Source organism: Talpa europaea, assembly GCF_964194135.1.
Source record: "Talpa europaea genome assembly, chromosome: 4".
NCBI classification, from domain to species: domain Eukaryota; kingdom Metazoa; phylum Chordata; class Mammalia; order Eulipotyphla; family Talpidae; genus Talpa; species Talpa europaea.
Genome location: NC_140070.1, coordinates 116,912,720 through 116,932,327, shown reverse-complemented (window position 1 = coordinate 116,932,327; position 19,608 = coordinate 116,912,720). Strand labels below are relative to the sequence as shown.

At 43.5% G+C, this 19,608-nt stretch overlaps 1 protein-coding gene across 3 annotated transcripts in view; it reads right to left on the bottom strand.

Moving 5' to 3' along the window:
• KLHL6 (kelch like family member 6) overlaps positions 1-19,608 on the bottom strand; it is a gene marked incomplete at both ends in the record, with an annotated part of 48,672 nt that overhangs the window by 21,604 nt on the left and 7,460 nt on the right. For all 3 annotated transcript variants that reach the window (XM_084231661.1, XM_084231663.1, XM_084231662.1), the window contains one exon: positions 8,411-8,576. In XM_084231661.1, the coding sequence (XP_084087787.1) occupies positions 8,411-8,576 (166 nt within the window). The remainder of the gene's footprint in view (positions 1-8,410; positions 8,577-19,608) is intronic.

Here is a 19,608-nt window from a genome sequence, read left to right as displayed (position 1 = left end):
TAGCAGGGGTTGTTTTGAGAGCTGGTATCTGGTCACAGAGAGAATTACTTTTCACTGCTTATCTTTTTGTGCCACTTCAAATTGTGTGTCATATGGAGAAATTACTTAATAAAATCAATGAAATTTCTCATGAACTGAGAAAACACCATAAGGGGACACATCAAAAGTGCAGCTTTATACGTAAATTATCAATTTGTTTTTTAGACTTTGCTGTAAAGATCGAGTTTTCTACCCTGAATGTGAAGTTACTGCTAAAGTTAGAAAAAAATAAAATAACACTATCTTGCAAAATACAAGAACACTATGAAAAAACAAAATATAACATAAAAAAATGAAATAAGCTCCTACTGTGTGCCAGCTCACCTGTTACCTAGCTCATTTAATCCTCCTAACACTATAAATTATCATGTTTATTATCATTCCTGTTTTAGAGACAAAGAATACAGATTCAGAGGAGTCAGCTAATTTCTTCAGAGATATGTAATAAGAGGAAGAGCTAACATTTGAACCAGTCTTATCTGATTCCAAAAATGCATGTTTTCACACTTTTTCAAGCTGCCTCAGGTCAAATAGTGGGCATGGGCTAAGGACTTGGACTAAGGATTTGCACACTTCACCAGACTGGTCGAATGGTCTGCTCCACGCAGCCATGTGAAGGCCTGCCAACCCCTGCCCCATGAATACTGATGAGCAAAGAAGGAAACCATGAAAGAGAATCAAGTACCAAAGTTCACAATGTTAGAAACATTGACCCAAATGTGTCTCTCTCCACTCGGAAGCCAGAATATATGCTGAGTATCTGTCACATTGGGTTTAGAAGATCAGTGCGGGAGGCAGACAGTCATCAGATAATCACATCAAAATATAGAATTGCAACTGCAATAAGTGCTACATACAAAGTTCAGTGATTCCACCCCCTAAAGAAACTGAAGAAAGCCCTGCTCCTACTCCCCAATCCGTGCACAATTTGGTTTTAAGCCATCACCTGGACCCTCCCTGAAAGAAGACCCCACAGCCAGGCCCATCTATTTGCCTTCTCCAAACACCCGTAAGTTTGCCCATGGCGCATCTTTCTATGCTCATACCATTTCCTTGGCTTCACCCACTTTTCTTCCTCATCACTAACTGTTAAAATCCTACTCCTCTGACCCAGGCAAGTTTAACTCAGAGCCTCACTTTTTCAGAAAGGATTACAGATAGCTCAGATCAATTTCCACTGAGATATCTCTATGTTTACCTCTAAAGAAGGTAAACTTTCTACATCAAAACTTATGTCTAAATTCCTACCATCCTGTACTGTCAAAACACTAACAAGGACATAAAGCAACACTTTTATAAAAAAAGAATAAAATACAATAATGAAACTTCAAAAAAAAAACAAAGTGGAGATTAATTAGCTAAAAAGCACATTTCCATTTCTTTGAACATCATATTCTTGTGTTTCATGATGGAAGTATAATAACCACTTAGAGATAATCCAGGCTGATTTTTACTTATACCTGCCAATATATGTTACTTAATAACAAATAAATAAATAAATTTCTACTTTCTTTGGGTGTCTTAAAAAAAATATATATATATATAAAAGAAGGTAAACTTACAAAAGGAGTGAATACCACGGCTATCACTTAATTTATACAGGGTTGTTCTTGTCACTCAAAGTAGTCAATTCTGGAACTAATGGATGGGCTGTGAGCCCCTGAAACTGTATGCAAACATTTGTCTGCATGTTTGTCATCTTTCTGGGAACTGAGTTTACAGGAGATGCTGTGAGCTGCTCTCTGGCAGCCATCCACCCGGGGACAATGTCAACACTGGAGGAAAGTCCACTGGACAAGCCAGAGGAAACAGACCCAGACTCTTAAGCAGACTTTGTTTTAAGTCTTCCCTGCTTCTGGACATTTTAAATTCTGAGTCAAAACTTGCTTAAGAAAAGAAGGGAGTAGAAGAATAGGGAAGAGAGAAGAAGAGAAGAAATCCTACCTATTCATGAAGCTCTTTCTCAAAAGCCACTCCTCCTTCGTGGCTTCTCCAGATGCCCAACATGGAATCAACTCCTCCCTCCTCTGTGCTCCAGGGGGCAGCTTGCTGCCCCTACAGCAGAGCACCGATTACATCGCTGTCTTGCTTTATGGTCAAACATCTCAAGGGCAGGTTCTAGGTCATACTTGTGTTTTTATATCCAACAGCACCCAGCACAAACTCTGGCAAAAGAAGGGAAAGAAGAGAAGGAGACAGAGAGAGAGAAAATATTTTTCAGATACCGAGTATGCACCAAGATCTGTGCGAGATACTTTCCTATCTGTCATTTTATTTGATGAATAAATTTAACAAATATATTTTATTTAACAAGTAATAACAAGGTAGGTGTTAATATTACCATTTGTAGAGAGGAGGAAATGGAGAATTCAAAGCATTAAGTTCGTTGCCCAAATTACTAGCTGGTAGATGGTAGAGATGACCTTGGAGCCCGCTCTCTTCCCACTGACCATCACAGTGCCTCTGGAACTGCCCATCACAGCGCTAACAAACTTCCAGGAGAGTCTGAAGAGTTGCCTATGTTCCCGCCAGAATATGTTTCAAGAAATACTTTTGAGTGTGAGGCATATAGAAGAGCAGCATGTGATCCCAACTAAAGGCCGAAACCAGCTGCTGTGTGGGGTAGCTATAGGGATAAAAATAGTTTTCCTTAAAAAAAATTTTTTTTGCTTCTTCATATTAAGATTATTTAAGACTTTAGGGTAAATTTTCGGTCTCAGCTTGTCCTGATGACACATGTACTTGTTTATTAAAGCTGGGTGATGGCAGATAATGGCAGTAACCAACCAACTTCCTGTTGGGGGGCATGTGAACAAAAGGTTACAGCCAGGCACCTGATTCTCAGACAGGGAGGCTAAAAATACGATCAAAGAAACCACTTGAGATATGGCTGCAGTTCCCATGAGAAGTGTCTGCCTCAGTAAGAGCGCAGCCCCAACTCCACTGCCCCTCTTACACTTCCCTTTTTGTTCTCTAAACCTGCAGTCCTAGGGACTTCACCAGTACGATTCCATGTCTCCCTAGAGATTCCTTCAAATCCACTCCTAACTAACTGAAGTCACATTTTGCTCCCAATCAACAAGTCCATTGACCACAGTTCCTAACTGACCTTAGAATTCTTACAATGGGTTTATAAACACATTGATATTCTTACCTTTCAGCCCCAACAAATCAATGTATGTGAAGAGGTAGTAATTTCTTTATGAGATTAATAAAATTCAAATTTATTTGGAATTGTTTCTAAATTCCTTGTACATTTTTGTCACCATTTCTCTTCTCACACATTATAGTCATGTCTCTCCTGACACTTCAATGAAGGATTGAATATGCCAACGTGGTGCCCACATGCCTACTGCCCAGTGCCACGGTTAACACACACTGCCAGTGTAATATCAGATCCATGGGAAGTCCTGGCTGACCTCGCTCTGCTTCCAGCTCACCCTCCTGAACTGCGACGCCAGCTAAATGAAGAAGTACTATTTGGAGAATAACGTACACTGTGATGTATACACAACTACAAAATTGCCTAACAACACATTTCTCAGAACTTACCCCATCGTTAAATGATGCATGGCTGTAGATAAGGAAAGTAAAGCTGTTCTCCTGTGGGATCTATATTTGTTTTTAAAAAGGGTCTTTATACTTCAAAATTGCATATCCCCTCTGATCCTGATTTTCCATCCTTGCCTCTCTTTCTCTCTCTCAAGCCACATACACCCCTCAGACCTGGGGGAGTATACCCTCCATCCCAGTGACGTCCTGTGCTCCCTTAAACTTCCAGGCCGTACTCTACATGGAACTGAAAGGCCTGCTGGTTACTGGGGCTAACTGGAGTGGGTAGGAAAAGAAGCATCTAAGACTTGCAGAAGGGCAACTCAGTAAGGTGGGGCAAGTGCTGGGGACTGAGGCAACTATAGAGGTAAATGGACCTCAAGTGGAAACAGAAGAAATAAAGGGGGTAGTGCCAAAAGGTGTGGCAAATTTGACTGAGACTTAGGACACTATGATAACCCAAGTTTCAGAGGGGATAGTCCAAGTTTCAGAGGGATTAGCAACACACAGTAGGGGATACACGTGAACCATGTTAACACTACGTGTCTCGAGGGGCATGTAGCACAGCTGGGGCTTAGTGACTCAGCCCAGGGACAGGATGCAGGCCAGAGAGAATACCATTGTGAGGATTAAATGAAATGACAGCATCTGCAACATGGTCAAAGGCCAGGATGGTGTGTGTGTGTGTGTATGCACGTGCACACCCATGCATGCATGTGTGACAGAGGAACAGGTACCTAAGAAGTCACATCCTGAGAAGCAGATCCACAGGAAGGCAGGTAGAGAATGTGAAAACCTTAAGTCTTTGCTTACTAGTATCCTCTGTCTGGAATACCTTCATCCAACCCAACTACCACTTCTTAAAATCCTACCCATTCTATGAAGACCAGCTCAATGCCACCGCCTTCAGAGCCAGACCGTGTCTGAACTCTGCCTTCTGCTTTGCGGTCTAGTTGGATTGCCCCCTCATTTGGAGCTCACTGGAATCATTGTTTTTGAGATGTGGAATGAAAGCAGCAATAGGAGTCAGAAGCTCTGGATTTAGGCTCCAGATCTGAGAATCATGTGCCAACATTTGTCTTTTTAAAAATGGAGGCAGATGCAAAACCGCCTCAATAGCCGCAGTAGCTTGGCCTGGTCTGAGCCTGGCCATCCCCTCCCCCAGGAGACCACTGCAGCCGCTGCCCCACAAAGCCGTGTGCGACCGCGAGGGGCAATCAGAAATACGGGTGTGCTGGAGAGATGCAGCAGGACTCCGTGGAGTATGCTACTCAGGCATTGGGGAAAGAAAACATAGAGAAGGACATTGCAGCCCCATTAGGAGGAGTTTGACGAGAAGTCCAATCCTACCTGGCGCTGTATCTTGGGGAGGAATTCGTAGGTACTGACACGCGAAACCAAACACTTCATCTACTTCGACCTGGGCAGGGGCCATGCTTCTGTACAAATCTGGTTTAAGCGGGGCCTCCCTGGTGGCACAAGGGGTTAAGCACCGCACTATGAAGCTATCTGCAGCCTCTGCAGCCCGAGTTGGGAGAGAAACCCACAAGAAACCAGGGAGAAACCCACAAGGCACAGCAGACCTCTCCTCACTCACCCGCTGCTCCCCTCAGCAGTGTACTTTGTTCAATCTGCCTGTTCTGTTCCCCACTCTGTCTCTGGTGAATCCTCTCACCCCCACACCTCTGTTCTGTACCCCAGCTCTTGGATGCATAGATAAAAAATTATTTTTTTAAAAAGCCTGCAGCTATTGTAAATGCTGTTACAGAAACAGATTTGTTGATTTGAAAAAAATTATAATACAATAGGGTAAATAAACAGATTCAAAAGCTTGTCCAATAGGAACCTATTCCTATAAAACGTACAAGATATGGATCATTGTCTTCAAAATGTACAAAGAAAATTATTTTCCACCTTGACTTTTATTTTTCAATTGTGGACACAACTGAAAAATATCCCACCCAAAAATGCCCACCAAAATATCAATCAAGAAGGTGAAATAAAAACACTTTTGACAGCTAAGTCCGTAAATTTGTATACTTTTCATCGTAAGCTATTAAAGGTTGGAATATGCAAGAAGAAAAAAGTCATGGGATCCAGGAAAAGAAAATCCAACATAGAGAAGAGATAAAAAGGAACTCCCCAGATGACAGCTGAACAAGAGGACTTAGGAGCAACCACTTAAGTTTACAAAAGGAGGCAGAGGGAATAGAAGCTATATAAAACTGATGCAACAAAAGAGAGCAAAGTGCACAAAGCATTTAGAAAAATAGAAGTGAATAAAAGAAGAAACATTTAAAACAAGTGACAGTAATTGCTCCAGAAGAATAGGTTGTGGAGGGAGTGGGAATAAGAGATTGACTTAAAAAAAAAAAAAAAAAAAGACATCACTTCTAGGAGGAATATAGGGGAATCAAATAAGGGATAAAGGGGGAAAATAACAAAAATAACAAATAAATAAAAAAAACAAAATTTACAGGCAACTATAAATCAGAGACATTCTGCAAGGGAGTGAGAGGCAGAGGGATCGAAACAGGGGAGGGAAGAGCACAAGGGACTATGGTGATAGTTCACAGGTAAATTAGTGGTGGGAATTTTATGGGCACTACACCTGAGAGGAGAAAATATACAAGCATACACAAATGAATTATGATGCAATATATATAATTGCATTTTATATAATTTTATAATTGCAATTTATATATAAATGAATTATGATGCAATATATATATTTTTAAACAATTTCTGTTTAATTTTTTAAAAGACAGCTATAGTTGACTTTGTAATAATGGTGAAGGGGGTGATTCTGCTCAAGGTTATTGGTGCAGATGAGTTATATTGTTTTTTGTTTGTTTGTTTGTTTTTTAAAGATTTATTTTATTTTATTTATTTATTTATACAAGCACTGGGTACAGTCAGAAGCGCGGGAGGGTGAGAGAATTCACCAGAGTCAGAGCTGGGAGCAGAGCAGGCAGAAGGACTGAAGTACACTGAGGAGCAGCGGGCAGCAGGAGAGGTCTGCGCGCCATGTGGGACCCTCCTCTGGTGGCCGGGGAGCAGCCGGGGATCAAACCGGCGCTGCAGAGGCTGCGGGCAGCTTCGCAACCCAGCGCTCAGCCGCTGCGCCACCAGGGAGGCCAGAGTTATATTGTTTTTTTAAAGGTGTTTCAGAAAAAGCATAAAGACTGCATTGATAGAGGCTCCTTCATGACTTGAGATGGATTTTCCTGAGTTTTAATTGTTGGAGTAGTGGATGGAGGGGATGAGATGGTGATGCTGAGTATGAAGCAGCTGAGCCCCTCCCTCCACTAAATGAGGGATGTTTCTATTCCAGTCCATAAGGCTGAGGTTATAAACAGGTTAGGAAAGAGAAAGGGCGAGGGCTTGATGTGTGGGTGGTGACTTAGACACAGCAACAGGTAGGCATGACCAGTCCTGCTGGAAGTTACTCACTCTGTGACTTTAAAATGTTCTAAAGAACAGAAGAGCAAAAGACAGAGAGAGAGGGAAAGAGCAAGAGCACCACCAGCAGAGAAGCAGAGGCCATGAGAGAAGGCCAGCGAGCCCAGAAAGAGTGAAGACTTGCTGGGGGCTGGGAGGCCTGCCAGTCTCCCGGCCCACCAGCACCCCTGCCTGCTGTGTACCTGGTAAAATCCCAATAAGAGCCTGCAAAAGCCAATAATAATAACAACAACAACAACAATAATAAATAAAATAAAATGTTCTAAAGAAACTGAAATAATAAAATCAGTTACCATTGCAACATGCCATTAGCGAGGATTCATTATGGTTTCATGACTGAGTTTCCTCTCTCCCTTCTTGATGGGCTATGTAAATCCCACCCAGACTCCAGCCTCACCAAAGGTAACACCAGTCCTCATGATCTTGACCATGGAACGCTTTGCTCTCCACCTTCTTCAGAAGAAACCAGACTGTTTTCCGTTTCCGGCAACTGCTGACCAACTGATGAGCAAAGAGGTCACTACTTTCTCAAATCCCAAACCGTGGATAAGATATGATGCTTGTCCTGGGTCCCTGGGATAACTTCACCTGCCCCTGGGTTCTGGTTAAAATAAATCTCAACATCCTCAGGGAGGGAATCTCTGTTGTATCCCAATGGAATCACATTCAAGATTTAATCTTAGACCTAGGCAAAGATGGCCATTTGGCATGGGACCCTGTGATAACTGTGGACACAACTGACATCATTGAGGTCTAATTATTATGTGAAGCTAAATGTAATTACTATTACGAGATCAAAGCAGTCAAACGCAAGCGTTCAAAACTTATTTTCTATAATACTCCTCAAGACACGTGTTCTTCTTTTATACCCACCATGAAGTGCTGATCAGGTCCTGTTTGCCCCCAAATCTAGACACTGCACCTCAAGATACTGTCTGGTGTAGTGGCAAGCCCAGGGCTCTAGTCACAGACTTGTCACGTATCCACTGTGGGCCTTACTTTCACCACCTGTAAAGTGGAGGTGTCTAACTATCTCCCTAGATTGTGCAAATGAGTAGAAGTTACACATATGAAGTAGTAGTTACAGCTCCTGGCTCCACTTAGGTGTCATAAATTTAGTCATTGTTTCTGGAGTCAGGAACCAAATGTATGAGGCACCAAGCTCGCCTGGCTTCACCTCCTTAAGTGCATGATGCCCATGTCACCACCAAAGCAGTACCGTCTTCCTTTGAAGTAAGCACAGCTAGGTGTGTACACATCCCAGGTCCAGACCTGGGAGCCAGTCCAGAGAGGTCTCTGGCGAATGGCTGCTTTCCTCTGCTCCAGAGGACAGCACTGAACCTGTGTGTTCACACACCTGGAAGAGGTTAGCAGCTTCCAGGACCCGCTGGACGTTTTGCTTGGTGATAAGCGCCTTGCTGGTGTAGGTATAGTCCAGAAGAGTGTGCATGGTCTCAGCATCCACCCCTTTGATAATGATCCTCTTCTCATACTTTTCCTTTAAATCATTGCAGAACATGGCCCTGGAAGAGAAGTGTGAATATGAATCCTACCAAGATTCTTGGTAACAGGACTAAAGAGAAGACCCGTGTGCCCTGTGGAAAAATGATGTAATTGAGGTTAAAATGAAGTCATCGGAAGAGGTCCTGATCCACTAGGTCTGGTGTCCTTATAAAAAGAGGAAGAGAAACTGAATCTCTGTCTGCGAAGTGAGTACACACCAGTTGTCCACAAGCCAGGAGAATCCCTACCAGAAAACAACTGTGTTAGCACCCTGATCTTGGACTCCCAGACTCTAAAATGGTGAGAAAATTTATTTCTGTTGTTGAAGTTACCCAGTGTATGGCATTTTGTAGCCCAAGCTCACTAAGACTAGCAGTCCTATCCCAGTGCCTACTAGTCCCTGATCTAGCAGGGACATGTACACACAAATAACAATCTAGGTGGGTCACAGAATACCTACACTGTGCGGTGGAGGCCAGGGCTGGCCTATCATAAAGAAAGAGAAGTGATATGTGAAGCTTATATATAGGCCCTCCAGGTGGGGCCTCCCTGGTAGCGCAAGGGGTTAAGACACAACCTATGAAGCTATCCACAGCCACTGCTGCACAAGTTTGATCCTGGCTAGGGAGCTACCCATGTGGCACAGCAGACCTCTCCTGACTCACCCACTGTTCCCCTCAGCAGTTTATTTCAGTCAATCTGCCTGTTCGGTTCCCCGCTCTGTCTCTGGTGAATCCTCTCACCCTCCACACCTCTGGCCTGTACCCCAGTTCTTGTATGCATAAATAAATAAATCTTTTAAAAATATATAGGACCTCCAGGTAATAAGCACAGCACATAGATGCAAGAGTGTGGGCACGTAGAGGATGAAGCAGCCGTGTGGTTTGGCTGGAATCTGGAGGATATGAGAGGGTGGTGAGAGATCAGTCTGGAAAAATAACCTGGGTTCTGATTGTGGAGGGCACTGGAGGCAGGCTGGGTAATTAGGCTTTTATTCAATGGGCAAAAGGGAGCAGGACTCAAAAAAGAATTAACAGGTATGTTCTCACTTTGGTTTGCTGGTGACTTGTGCCACTGGAATCCAGCATTAACTGCACCCAGGCACACCTGGGTGACTTTTGGTGGTGCCAAAACCTTTTTCCAGAAATGGTATTAATTGAGGCAGCAGCCACACTATGAGGGAATTTCTCCAACCAGTTGTCACTGGACCTTCTGAGCAACAGACACACCAGTATCTTGGAGAGTCATTATCTCCCAGTCAAGTCTTTGAAATGAGAAGTTTCCAGACTAGTGCTGGTAGCAGAATGTACTTCCCAAAACTAAGATCTTCATCCTAATACAGAGGTGATTGTACTCACACATCCTACACTTCCGCCCTTCTCCTCCTATTTATCTGTGGATGCCACTCATCAGTTTCTGTCCTCCATTTCTTAAACTACAAAACAAAGCTCACTTTGTGATCTCCCAGAAACAAACATCGAAAAGTCAAAAGACTCTGACAGAGAGAAACATTGAGAAAGAGGTAGAGAGACAAATCACTTATCACTTGGCTGGTTGACTTTTTTTTTTTTTAAAGATTTATTTATTTATTTATACAAGCACTGGGTACAGTCAGAAGCACGGGAGGGTGAGAGAATTCACCAGAGCCAGAGCGGGGAGCAGAGCAGGCAGGAGGACCGAAGTACACTGCTGAGGGGAGCAGCGGGCGGCAGGAGAGGTCTGCGCGCCATGTGGGACCCTTCTCCGGTGGCCGGGGAGCAGCCGGGGCACGAACCAGCGCCACAGAGGCTGCCGGGCAGCTTCGCAACCCAGAGCTCAACCGCTGCGCCACCAGGGAGGTCCTGGTTGACTTTTTGAACCTTTTGTATCAGCCAAGATCTTTTCCCCCAGATCCATCCTTGTTGTTTTAATCAGTTAAATTTTCTTTTCTTCCTCTTCTCTCTTCACTCAACTGCCCCTTTTCTCCTCACAAGAACAGGACAGCAAGGTCATACAGGTTTTTGGCAAGAGAATGGAAACCAGAAATTTTGGATGTTGGTCTGGCATTCAACTGTGTGTTAAAGCAAAGAAAATCAGCAGGAGTGCACATCATTTTGAGAGGTCAACTCAGTATCAGCACTGAGTGAACTAGACCATGTTTTGCTCTCTGAGAACACAGCTGGGTTAATTGCTAACCATTTACCCCTCAGCTTATACATGAAATAAATACAAATTTTGGTGCAATAAAAAATACTTTCTAAACAGACAGTGAAAAATTCTCATGAGAGCTTATAAAATAGAGGTGGTTATTAAGATCCTCATTTTACAGTGGAAACAGTCTCACAGCTGGGAGCAGTTGCCCAATACTTTGTCAGTGAGTCAGTGCCCACCCCAAAATAGAGCCTGTGCCAGTGAACTTACCACCCACAACAGCCATAAAAACATTCATGGTCCCAAGTATCTTCGGGAATAAAGTCAGACCATGGCCCCAAATGCTACCTGCCACACTTCATCCAGATCTCTGCTCAGATGTCACCTCTTCAAAGTGGTCCTCTCTGACACTGCCCCAATCTAAAATAGTCACACCCTGACACTTTACCTTCTTCGGTTTTCTACACAACCTTGTCACTACATAAAATTATATTATACATCTATTTGTTAGCTAGTTTCACAACTGTCTCCCCACGAGGGCATGGGTGAAACAAGGGATGTACCATACTCACCACTACATTTCTTGAACTGGAACCAACTAGGAAATCAGTAAATATTGGGGAGAAATGAGTGAACAAATGCACATCTTCTTCCTGGCCCCTTTATGTTTGCTTTTGACAGGAATCCCCACCTCCAAGAATCACTAAACACTCCCTGGAGGATACAACTTAGGAGGCCTGCCTTATGCATCCTCCACTCCCATCATACCCCAAGTCCAGCTTGACCAGGACACACCCCCACTTGGAACATGCCACTCTCTAGCCTATTGAGTTTTGCATGGTCTGCAACTCCAACCATCATCAACTCAGAATATTCTATCCAACCCAAATTCCCTGTGGTTTACCTCCTCCCGAGTCTTCCACACCTATCCCTGAACTGCCTCCTGCATCTCCTACCCTAATCACAGTCCTATAAATTTATACCCCCCTGTTATGACTACACTCATTCCTTGACCAGCTCCACTTGGGCTGGTCTGTTCTTCCTCTAAGCCCTTTACCAGTCCATTTATACCAAGAACTAACTCCTCTGTAGCAGTGAGACATCCTGGGGTAGAACGGCTCTAACACTGGTTGCAAACTGAGTTCAATTCTACCTAAGAATATGTGTCAATATGTATACAATTGACTAAAACAAGCTTTAATTAATAATCATGTTCTATTTAATGATCTATTATTAAGAAAGGATTTAATAATAGGAGTTACATTGCATGTAAATCTAACGTAGTTGATTAAAGGGGTTTCACTGCAAAGAAAGCATGGAGTCAGCAGATGCAGGAGAGACCTAGCACAGGATGACATCACTCTCTATGGTCCCCAGCACCTCTAAGCAGGCCTCAAAACCTTCCAAAACCAACCAAGAGAAGTACATAAACATTTGGCTTATTTCCATTCTGACCTCTAACCCTGGATTCCTGCCCACATCCCTGGCCTGTAGACACTCCAGCCTCAAAGCCAGTGGGTCTCAAAGCATGTTCTCTGAACTGCCTACATCGGAATTCTTTTTTTTTAGGTATTTATTTATTTATATTATATATTTTTTTACATCATTGTTCATTTTTAAACAATATTTGCTTCCCCCCACCTCCTCAGGTGTAGTCCCCATAGAGTTTCCTTCCCCAAGGCACCCGTGCACCATCACCTCAGTCCCCTGTGCTCCTCCCTCCCTCCCTCTGATCCCTCTCCCTCCTCCTCCCCTGCAGTATGTCTCTGATTTATAATTGTCTGTTTTTGCTTTTTTGTGTTTTGAATTGTTATTATTTTTTTACATTGTTGTTTTATTTGCTTCCCCTGTATTCCTGCTGTAAGTGAAAGCATCCGTACATTAGAATTCTTGACTTGCTTGTTAAAAGTCCAGAATCCTCACTCACCATAGACTTACTGAATCAAGATCTCTGGCAGTGGGGGAAAAAATATAAATTTCATTAGACTCACCCAGACCCCACCCATAATTCTTTTGCAAATGATCCTAGAGAGTGGTCACTTCCCAAACAGGGTCCTTCAGCTTCTCTTGTGAAGAATGGAGTTGGACAAGGTCAAAGTCAAGGTCAAGGAATGCTGGTTTTAAGTTCCCTCACTGCAGATTTCTCATTTCATGTTCTGAGAGCCAGGTTTCCTAGAATTTCGTGCGGTTTGGTGTTGCCTCCCAAATGCAGCGAGAGGAAGTACTCTTCCACTTCTCAACCTGGGGAGCTCAGATGGATTCAGGCCCTGTCCTGATCTCTTAAGTCTTTCTCTAGCTCAGCTGCACAGATGGAGTCCTTTTGTTAGGGGGAAAAGGATGTCCTAAAGCTAATTCCATACAGGCTTTGTGGACTCCACCCCCACCCCAGACCAAAGCCAAAAGACACTGGGAACTCCCAATCCCATCACCATCAAAGGGAAGGTTGCTGGGACCTGAGGGTGGGGTTAAGCAGCCAGGTTTGGTATAAAGCCAGACAGGTGGGCTTTGGAGGAGATCCCCCCATTTTGGCTCTCTGCCAGCTCGCAGCGTCCGGCCAGCTCTGAGAGTGTCTTTGGGTTTCCAGGTCGGCAGATTGGGTAGGACGCATTAAAGACTTTATTTCCCTATTTTCTCCCTGAGTTGTACATTTCCTTAATTCCCTTTCCTTTGTAAATTAACCTTTTGTGTGTGCCTGTAGTGGAGTATTAATAAGTCCCTTTTAAGCACGCAGGTGAGGACCCACAGCCAGACAACCCGTTTTATATCAGGGTTGCCCCATAACACCTTCAGCTTATAGTCAAAAACACAGTTCATTAGAACTAAGAGTTCTAAAACAGGATGTGGTGCCAGAGCCCTATTAATAAGATATAGTGTGTAATTCTTTGTTCTTATTTGCTGTACACATGTAAATCTCACACATCTGGAGGGGTATCTACAGAGGAGGATTTAAAGTTTCACTGCTAATCTCTTTCCACTCCAGAAACACATCTCTCTGAGATGTAAAGTCAGGTTCTGAATCCCCAGATGCTGTCTGTCTTTACTCCAAATGAACAGAGGAGTTGGAATTCCCTACCAGACTCCAAACATCATCAGGCCTCCAAGTAAGTGCCTCTACCAAGTTTCTTGCCCAAGTTCACCACTCCTCATGGACAGCACACACATACTTGTTGGGGACCAGAATTCCAACCATGTTCTTATAGAACCAGAGTCCTTCCCAGAACCACTAGCCTATTGCTGAGACCTCAGCATGCCATGTAACTCAGCCCAACCAAATTTACAATTAAAAGAAGGACATGTTCTGTCCTGCAAGATCAGACAGGATAGAACACCATTCACAGCAAATGCTTGTGGTCAGGATTCAGTAATGATTCAGCCATACAGATATATATAATGAGTAGGCCTTGTTTTGCCTGCTCAACATCATTCCCAGCCATTTTAGTAGGAAGACCCAGATTTTCCTTTGGGGAAATAGTCCCTCTCCAATATTACTCTGGGAGGTTTGGCTGGAGCTAGCCCTACCTCTTAGACCAACGGTGAGCATGGTCCATGTCCCATATTACATCTCCTAAGCCATGAGCTTGTTTCACAATGGGCATGGGCATAAGGAAGAGCCTGTCCAACTGAAGTCAATTCCAAAACTTCCTCTGAAATTATTGGGAAAGAAAAGTATTCTTCCAAATAGAATTGCTGAGCTGGAAGAAATAAAAGTTCAGACTTGCAAGAGACTTTCTTGCCTCCATATGTGGAGACCCTCCCTAAGAGAGAAGCCAATACAGAGTACAATAGAACAATTAAATGGAGGGAAACTAGGTTTACCTAGACCTGAAACCAATACCTCTGTAATTTTTAAGTATGTGAGCAAATAAATTCTCTTTTTCAAAAAAAGCTTGAACCAATTAGACTGAATATCAGCCATTTGCAATGCCAAGTACTACCTGACACAACTGAATAAAAAAAAACCCTGAATAACAAATGGGCCCAAATTCCAAAGCAGGTTGGCTAAAAAGTGGCCAGAAAAAGAAATGTTAAAGTGTGTTCAACATTGGCACACCAGGCCCTTTATAGTCTGGTCTGTGCACCTCCTTCCCCATCCCATAACACAGCTCCACCCAGTGACCAGCAGTTTCCAGCATATGCTTCTGTTTACATCAGCACCCTTGGGCTGCAGACAAGTTCCTGTATGCACATTCTACTGGGCTTGCCTTAAAGGTGTCTTCTCTCTGTTAGATTCATAAAGATCTGAAGAGCAAAAATTGGATTTTATTTCTCTCTCAATTCTCATTTACTGGCCCACAGTTATGTTTATTGGACAGATGGACATATGCGTGCATGAGAAGTAAGTTACACATGCAGTGCAATCCTATAGGCCAAGTGGATTGCTTATTTTACCCCACACACTCCAGACCCACTCTTCTATAACTGCCGCTGAATAAATAATGATGTGCGCCAAGAACGAGTGTGGAGTGAAGCAAGTATGAGAAGAACTGTATTATCTAGTGATTCTCCAAACTGGAGCCCCGAGTAGTTCATGATGTTCATCCTAATTCCTCCTACCTGAGATTTTACATTATAAAACCTGGCTATTCTTCATATTACTATGCCTTTGTCCATCTTCCACTTGCTTACCAGAGATGCAAACTGGCTTCCCCAAATAAAACACCACTTCCCTCACAAAGTTCTTCGGTGAGGTCCATTCTGATTCTCACTTCCCGCTGGGCCATGTCAATGTCTGCACTTACTGTCCACTGCCACATCCTAACCAGGCTTTTCCCTGAAGCCTCGTTAGCACCCTCTTTTTCTAAATATTTTCCATCCCTGCCCCTAAGGCCCCATGTTGGCTTCCTTGCAACCTCCATGTCATTATCCAGCAGTCAAGGATCCACCTGGCTTAGACATTTTTCTGCCCATTTGGGAACATGCCAACTGGGACTGGTCTCAAGGCCCACCCCCGGGTACTTAAATATGAAGCTTCCCCAGTCAAAAAGTTACCCCAGTTGTAACAGGGTAAAAAAGATCACTTATGTGCTCCAGACCTCCAGTTGCCACAGAAGAATCTAGAAAGCCAGGATTGTTCCTTGGGCATTCATGATACGGAATCCAGAGGAAATGGGAGGAAGGTAGAGATCCTTGAGACCAGGAGATCCTTGAGGCGGAGGAGCTATCACAGATTGGGACAGTTCTGGCCAAGTCAGAGTTGGGATGAAAATGTAGTCCCTGCCACACTCACCACACCTTGCACCCTAATATGGACTGTGACAGTCCCCAGAGAAAGGGCACCTGTTTCTAATTGGTCCTCCCAGGCAGAACTTTTAAAAGTCATGCAGAGGAGCCCTAAAAATAGATAGAGGTCCCCATCAGAGATGTGGCTAAGAAAGGGAATGAGGTTTTAATAACGGCTATGGTGTGGAGCTCCTTTAAGGTGCTCAAAACCTGCAAGTTCAGGGTTACTTTGAAATTACTTGTTTTTTTTTCTGAGCTTTGCTCTAAAACGGGATTGTGAGGATGGGTAATGATTTATAAAATTACACTGCAGGTCCTCCCTGGTGGTGCAGGGATTAATGTCTCAGCTAGCCACTGCAGCATGAGTTCAATCCCTGGCCAGGAGCTGACCCACATGGTGCAGCAGACCTCTCCTGTCTCACCCACTGCTCCCCTCAGCAGTGTATTTCAGTAGATCCGCCTGTTCTGCTCCCCACTCTGTCTCTGGAGAATCCTCTCACCCCCCACACCTCTGGCCTACACCCCAGTTCTTATATGCATAAATAAATAAAAATAAATCTTAAAAAAAAAAGAAAATTGCATTTTATTTCTCAATTTAGGTTTGAGTTGACCCTTAAGGGTGGGGTCCATTTAGTTTGTTCCAGCCTCCCTTTCTCCACTCCCCCATTCTCATGATGCAGGGCCACCCACAAGTTGGGGGTCTGTGAGGTCTAGCTGCCCTGAGGATTCAGAGAACACAGGATGTTATGTGAGATCTCCTACACACTTGCAATCCCAGCCTTCACACTCTTCTCTCATTATAAATTCTGCAACCACCTGAGGGCCTCCTTAGACTGTCAAGGTCTCCACCCTATAGCCCAAAGGGTTATTTTAAAACCTGTCTGGAGTCACTTTCCTGCTTAAAATCTCTTTCATGGCTTCCCATTGCTTTCCATTGCCTATAAATTACGCTTCATCCCAACCTAACTAAACCTTTCATGATCTGACCCTGCCCATCTCTAGGCCTTACTGGCCCACACATATTTACTCCTACCCTATTTTTCTGGGTTTCCTGCACCTGTGTTGCATCATTCCTTCCCAGGTGTGTTTTCTTTTGCCTGGAATGTTCCCCCCTGCTTCTTTCCTTAGTTTGACCTCTCTGGCCAATGCCTACTAATCCTTCAAAATTCTGCTGAGATATCACCTCTTCCAGGTAGTCTTCCCTTCTTTTTCTCCTGCCTGAGGTAGTGTCTTTAAGCTCCCATTGTCTCTTGTGCAGAGCTCCATAATAGCACTAGTCACTCTATGCTATAAATACTGATTTATTATATCTCCCTGCTAACAGATTGTGACTTCAAAAGTCAAGCAGGAACCATAATTAATTCATCTTTGTATATTAAGTGACTGACACAGAGTAGGCACTTGATAAATTTGGATAAATTGAAAAAATGCATGAATGGATACATGGATGGAATTTCATTAAACCCACTCAAAACTTGAGAGTTGAATTATTAAGAGTAATGAAGGTTTAACATTATGTTCCCCCACTTCCCCAGATATTTGCACCTTCAGAAAGATTATATGATCCAGAGTTCCACAATTATAGGCCTACAAGTCACTGGTGATCCAGTGAAGAGGTGTAGAAGGAATGCAGGTTTTCGTAGCAATTACTAAGAAATCTCTCTCTCCCTGTCCAACTAAGGGTCATCTGAAGTAAGACAGATAACCTGCCAACTCGCTCTCCTAAGCTTTCAGGATGCAGCCAGTTACCCAAAACTCTTCCTAAACTTCTTAATGTCCATTTTTGTTGTCTTATTATTTTGTGTGCTGCATTCATTGGACCCACCTTCCAGGAATTATTCACTGCCACACCCTTATCTCCCCAACACCAAAATGATCCAGTCCCTTATAAGTGAACTTACTTTACGATTGCTTGAATTCTAGTCAACTCTTGACCTCTGGACCTGAATCATTTCATCCAAACCTGCTCACCAGTTTTGTAGACCTCTGAGTGTCTCCTCAAAAAGGATATGATGCAATTATTTGTTTGACTGTTTTTAAAGTCACAGCAGTATCAGTATTTCTGTAGTTATTGTGTTTTTAAAACTTTTAAAAAAGATAAATGCAACCAAAAAATGCCTACCCATATAGCAGACAAAGTTTGACTAAATGATAGTCTTTCCTTAGGAGACAGAAATGGCCCCTCCAAAAGAACTTAAGGTGGTTTACTCTAATGCAACAGAGGTATTATAAAATACAAAACAGTAGTAACATTAGAATTAAATAAATAAAGTAGGAAAAGAGTTTATCATTAGTGCCAAGGTTATGGAAAGCTAATGCACTGAGCTTCCTGACAGCCAAAGCAAGAACAGAAGTGCAATGAGTCAGTTAACAAAAGAAAGTGAACCAAGATTGGTTATCCCTCTTTCTTTTTTTTTTTTTTAAAGATTTATTTATTTATTTTTACAAGCACTGGGTACAGTCAGAAGTGCGGGAGAGTGAGGGAATTCACCAGAGACAGAGTGGGGAACAGAACAGGCAGACTGACGAAATACACTGCTGAGGGGAGCAGCAGGCGTGGCAGGAGAAGTCTGTTGCGCCATGTGGGACCCTTGCTGGTGCTGCAGAGGCTGCGGGCAGCTTTGCAATCCAGTGCTCAACCGCTGCGCCACCAGGGGAGGCCCTGGTTATCCTTCTTTAATGGACATTTAGTTTCCTTCTTTGTAGAGCCCCATGAAGTGATGGGGGTGCCCTTCCTAGCCAGGTCCCAAGTTTCATTCAAATCAGGTGGTTTAAAAGTGAGAAACAGGAGTTCTCACCTTTTACCCACCTCTCTCTCCTCTTCCTCTCTCTCTCTCTCTCTCTCTCTCTCTCTCTCTCACACACACACACACACACACACAAACACCCCCCTTTGGCCAAGGGTGGACTCCTAAACCAAACTAGGCTGCTCCTCACTGTACCCCACCTCCCTGACAGTGGTAGGGAGTTACCCTAGGACTGAGTAACTGAACAGAGCTGGACCAATCCGGGGTCTTTTCCAACTGAGGTTAGCTCTTCATTTCACTCGGGAACCAAGCTGGGAGAAGTGAGTCTCAAAGCTGTGGACCAACAAATTCCCAATATGAAGCAAAAAAACTTAAAAAAGCACACTTGAGAAATCCCACCTCAAAAAGAAGCCCAGTAATGGTGGAGAGAAAGCACCCCAACTGTCTGCAAGGTCCTGGTTCCTCTTTTTGCCAGACTCTGCTGCATCCAGCCCTTCCTATGATTTGGTTATGTGGCCAAATGCCTTCCTCTTTTGCCTAAGCTGATGTGATTTGAGTTCCTATCCCTCACAACCAAAGAATTCTGACCAACCTACGAACATTGAGCAACATGGTGAATGGGGTGCTTTAAGGCAGCTTTACCAACAACACGTTCTGCGTGCAGCCAGCTCTTCTCAGGGGTTGTTCGGCACCTACAGAATCTCCATCTGTAAAGGAGGCCAGTTACTTACTGTGGCCTTGATGCAGGACTAAAGCTCAGAACTTGAGAGGCAATCCTCAAAGTATTTCTCTGTTATGTTTTAGTTCAAAGCTGCGTAGAATATTATTCCAAACTGAAGAAGAATAAATTTTCTGATCTTGACTGAAATATGGCCTTAGGCACCAGGGATATGACAGAGATGACATGTTATTGAAAACTCAAGAAAACATATTGCACTTCTGCCCTGGACAACAG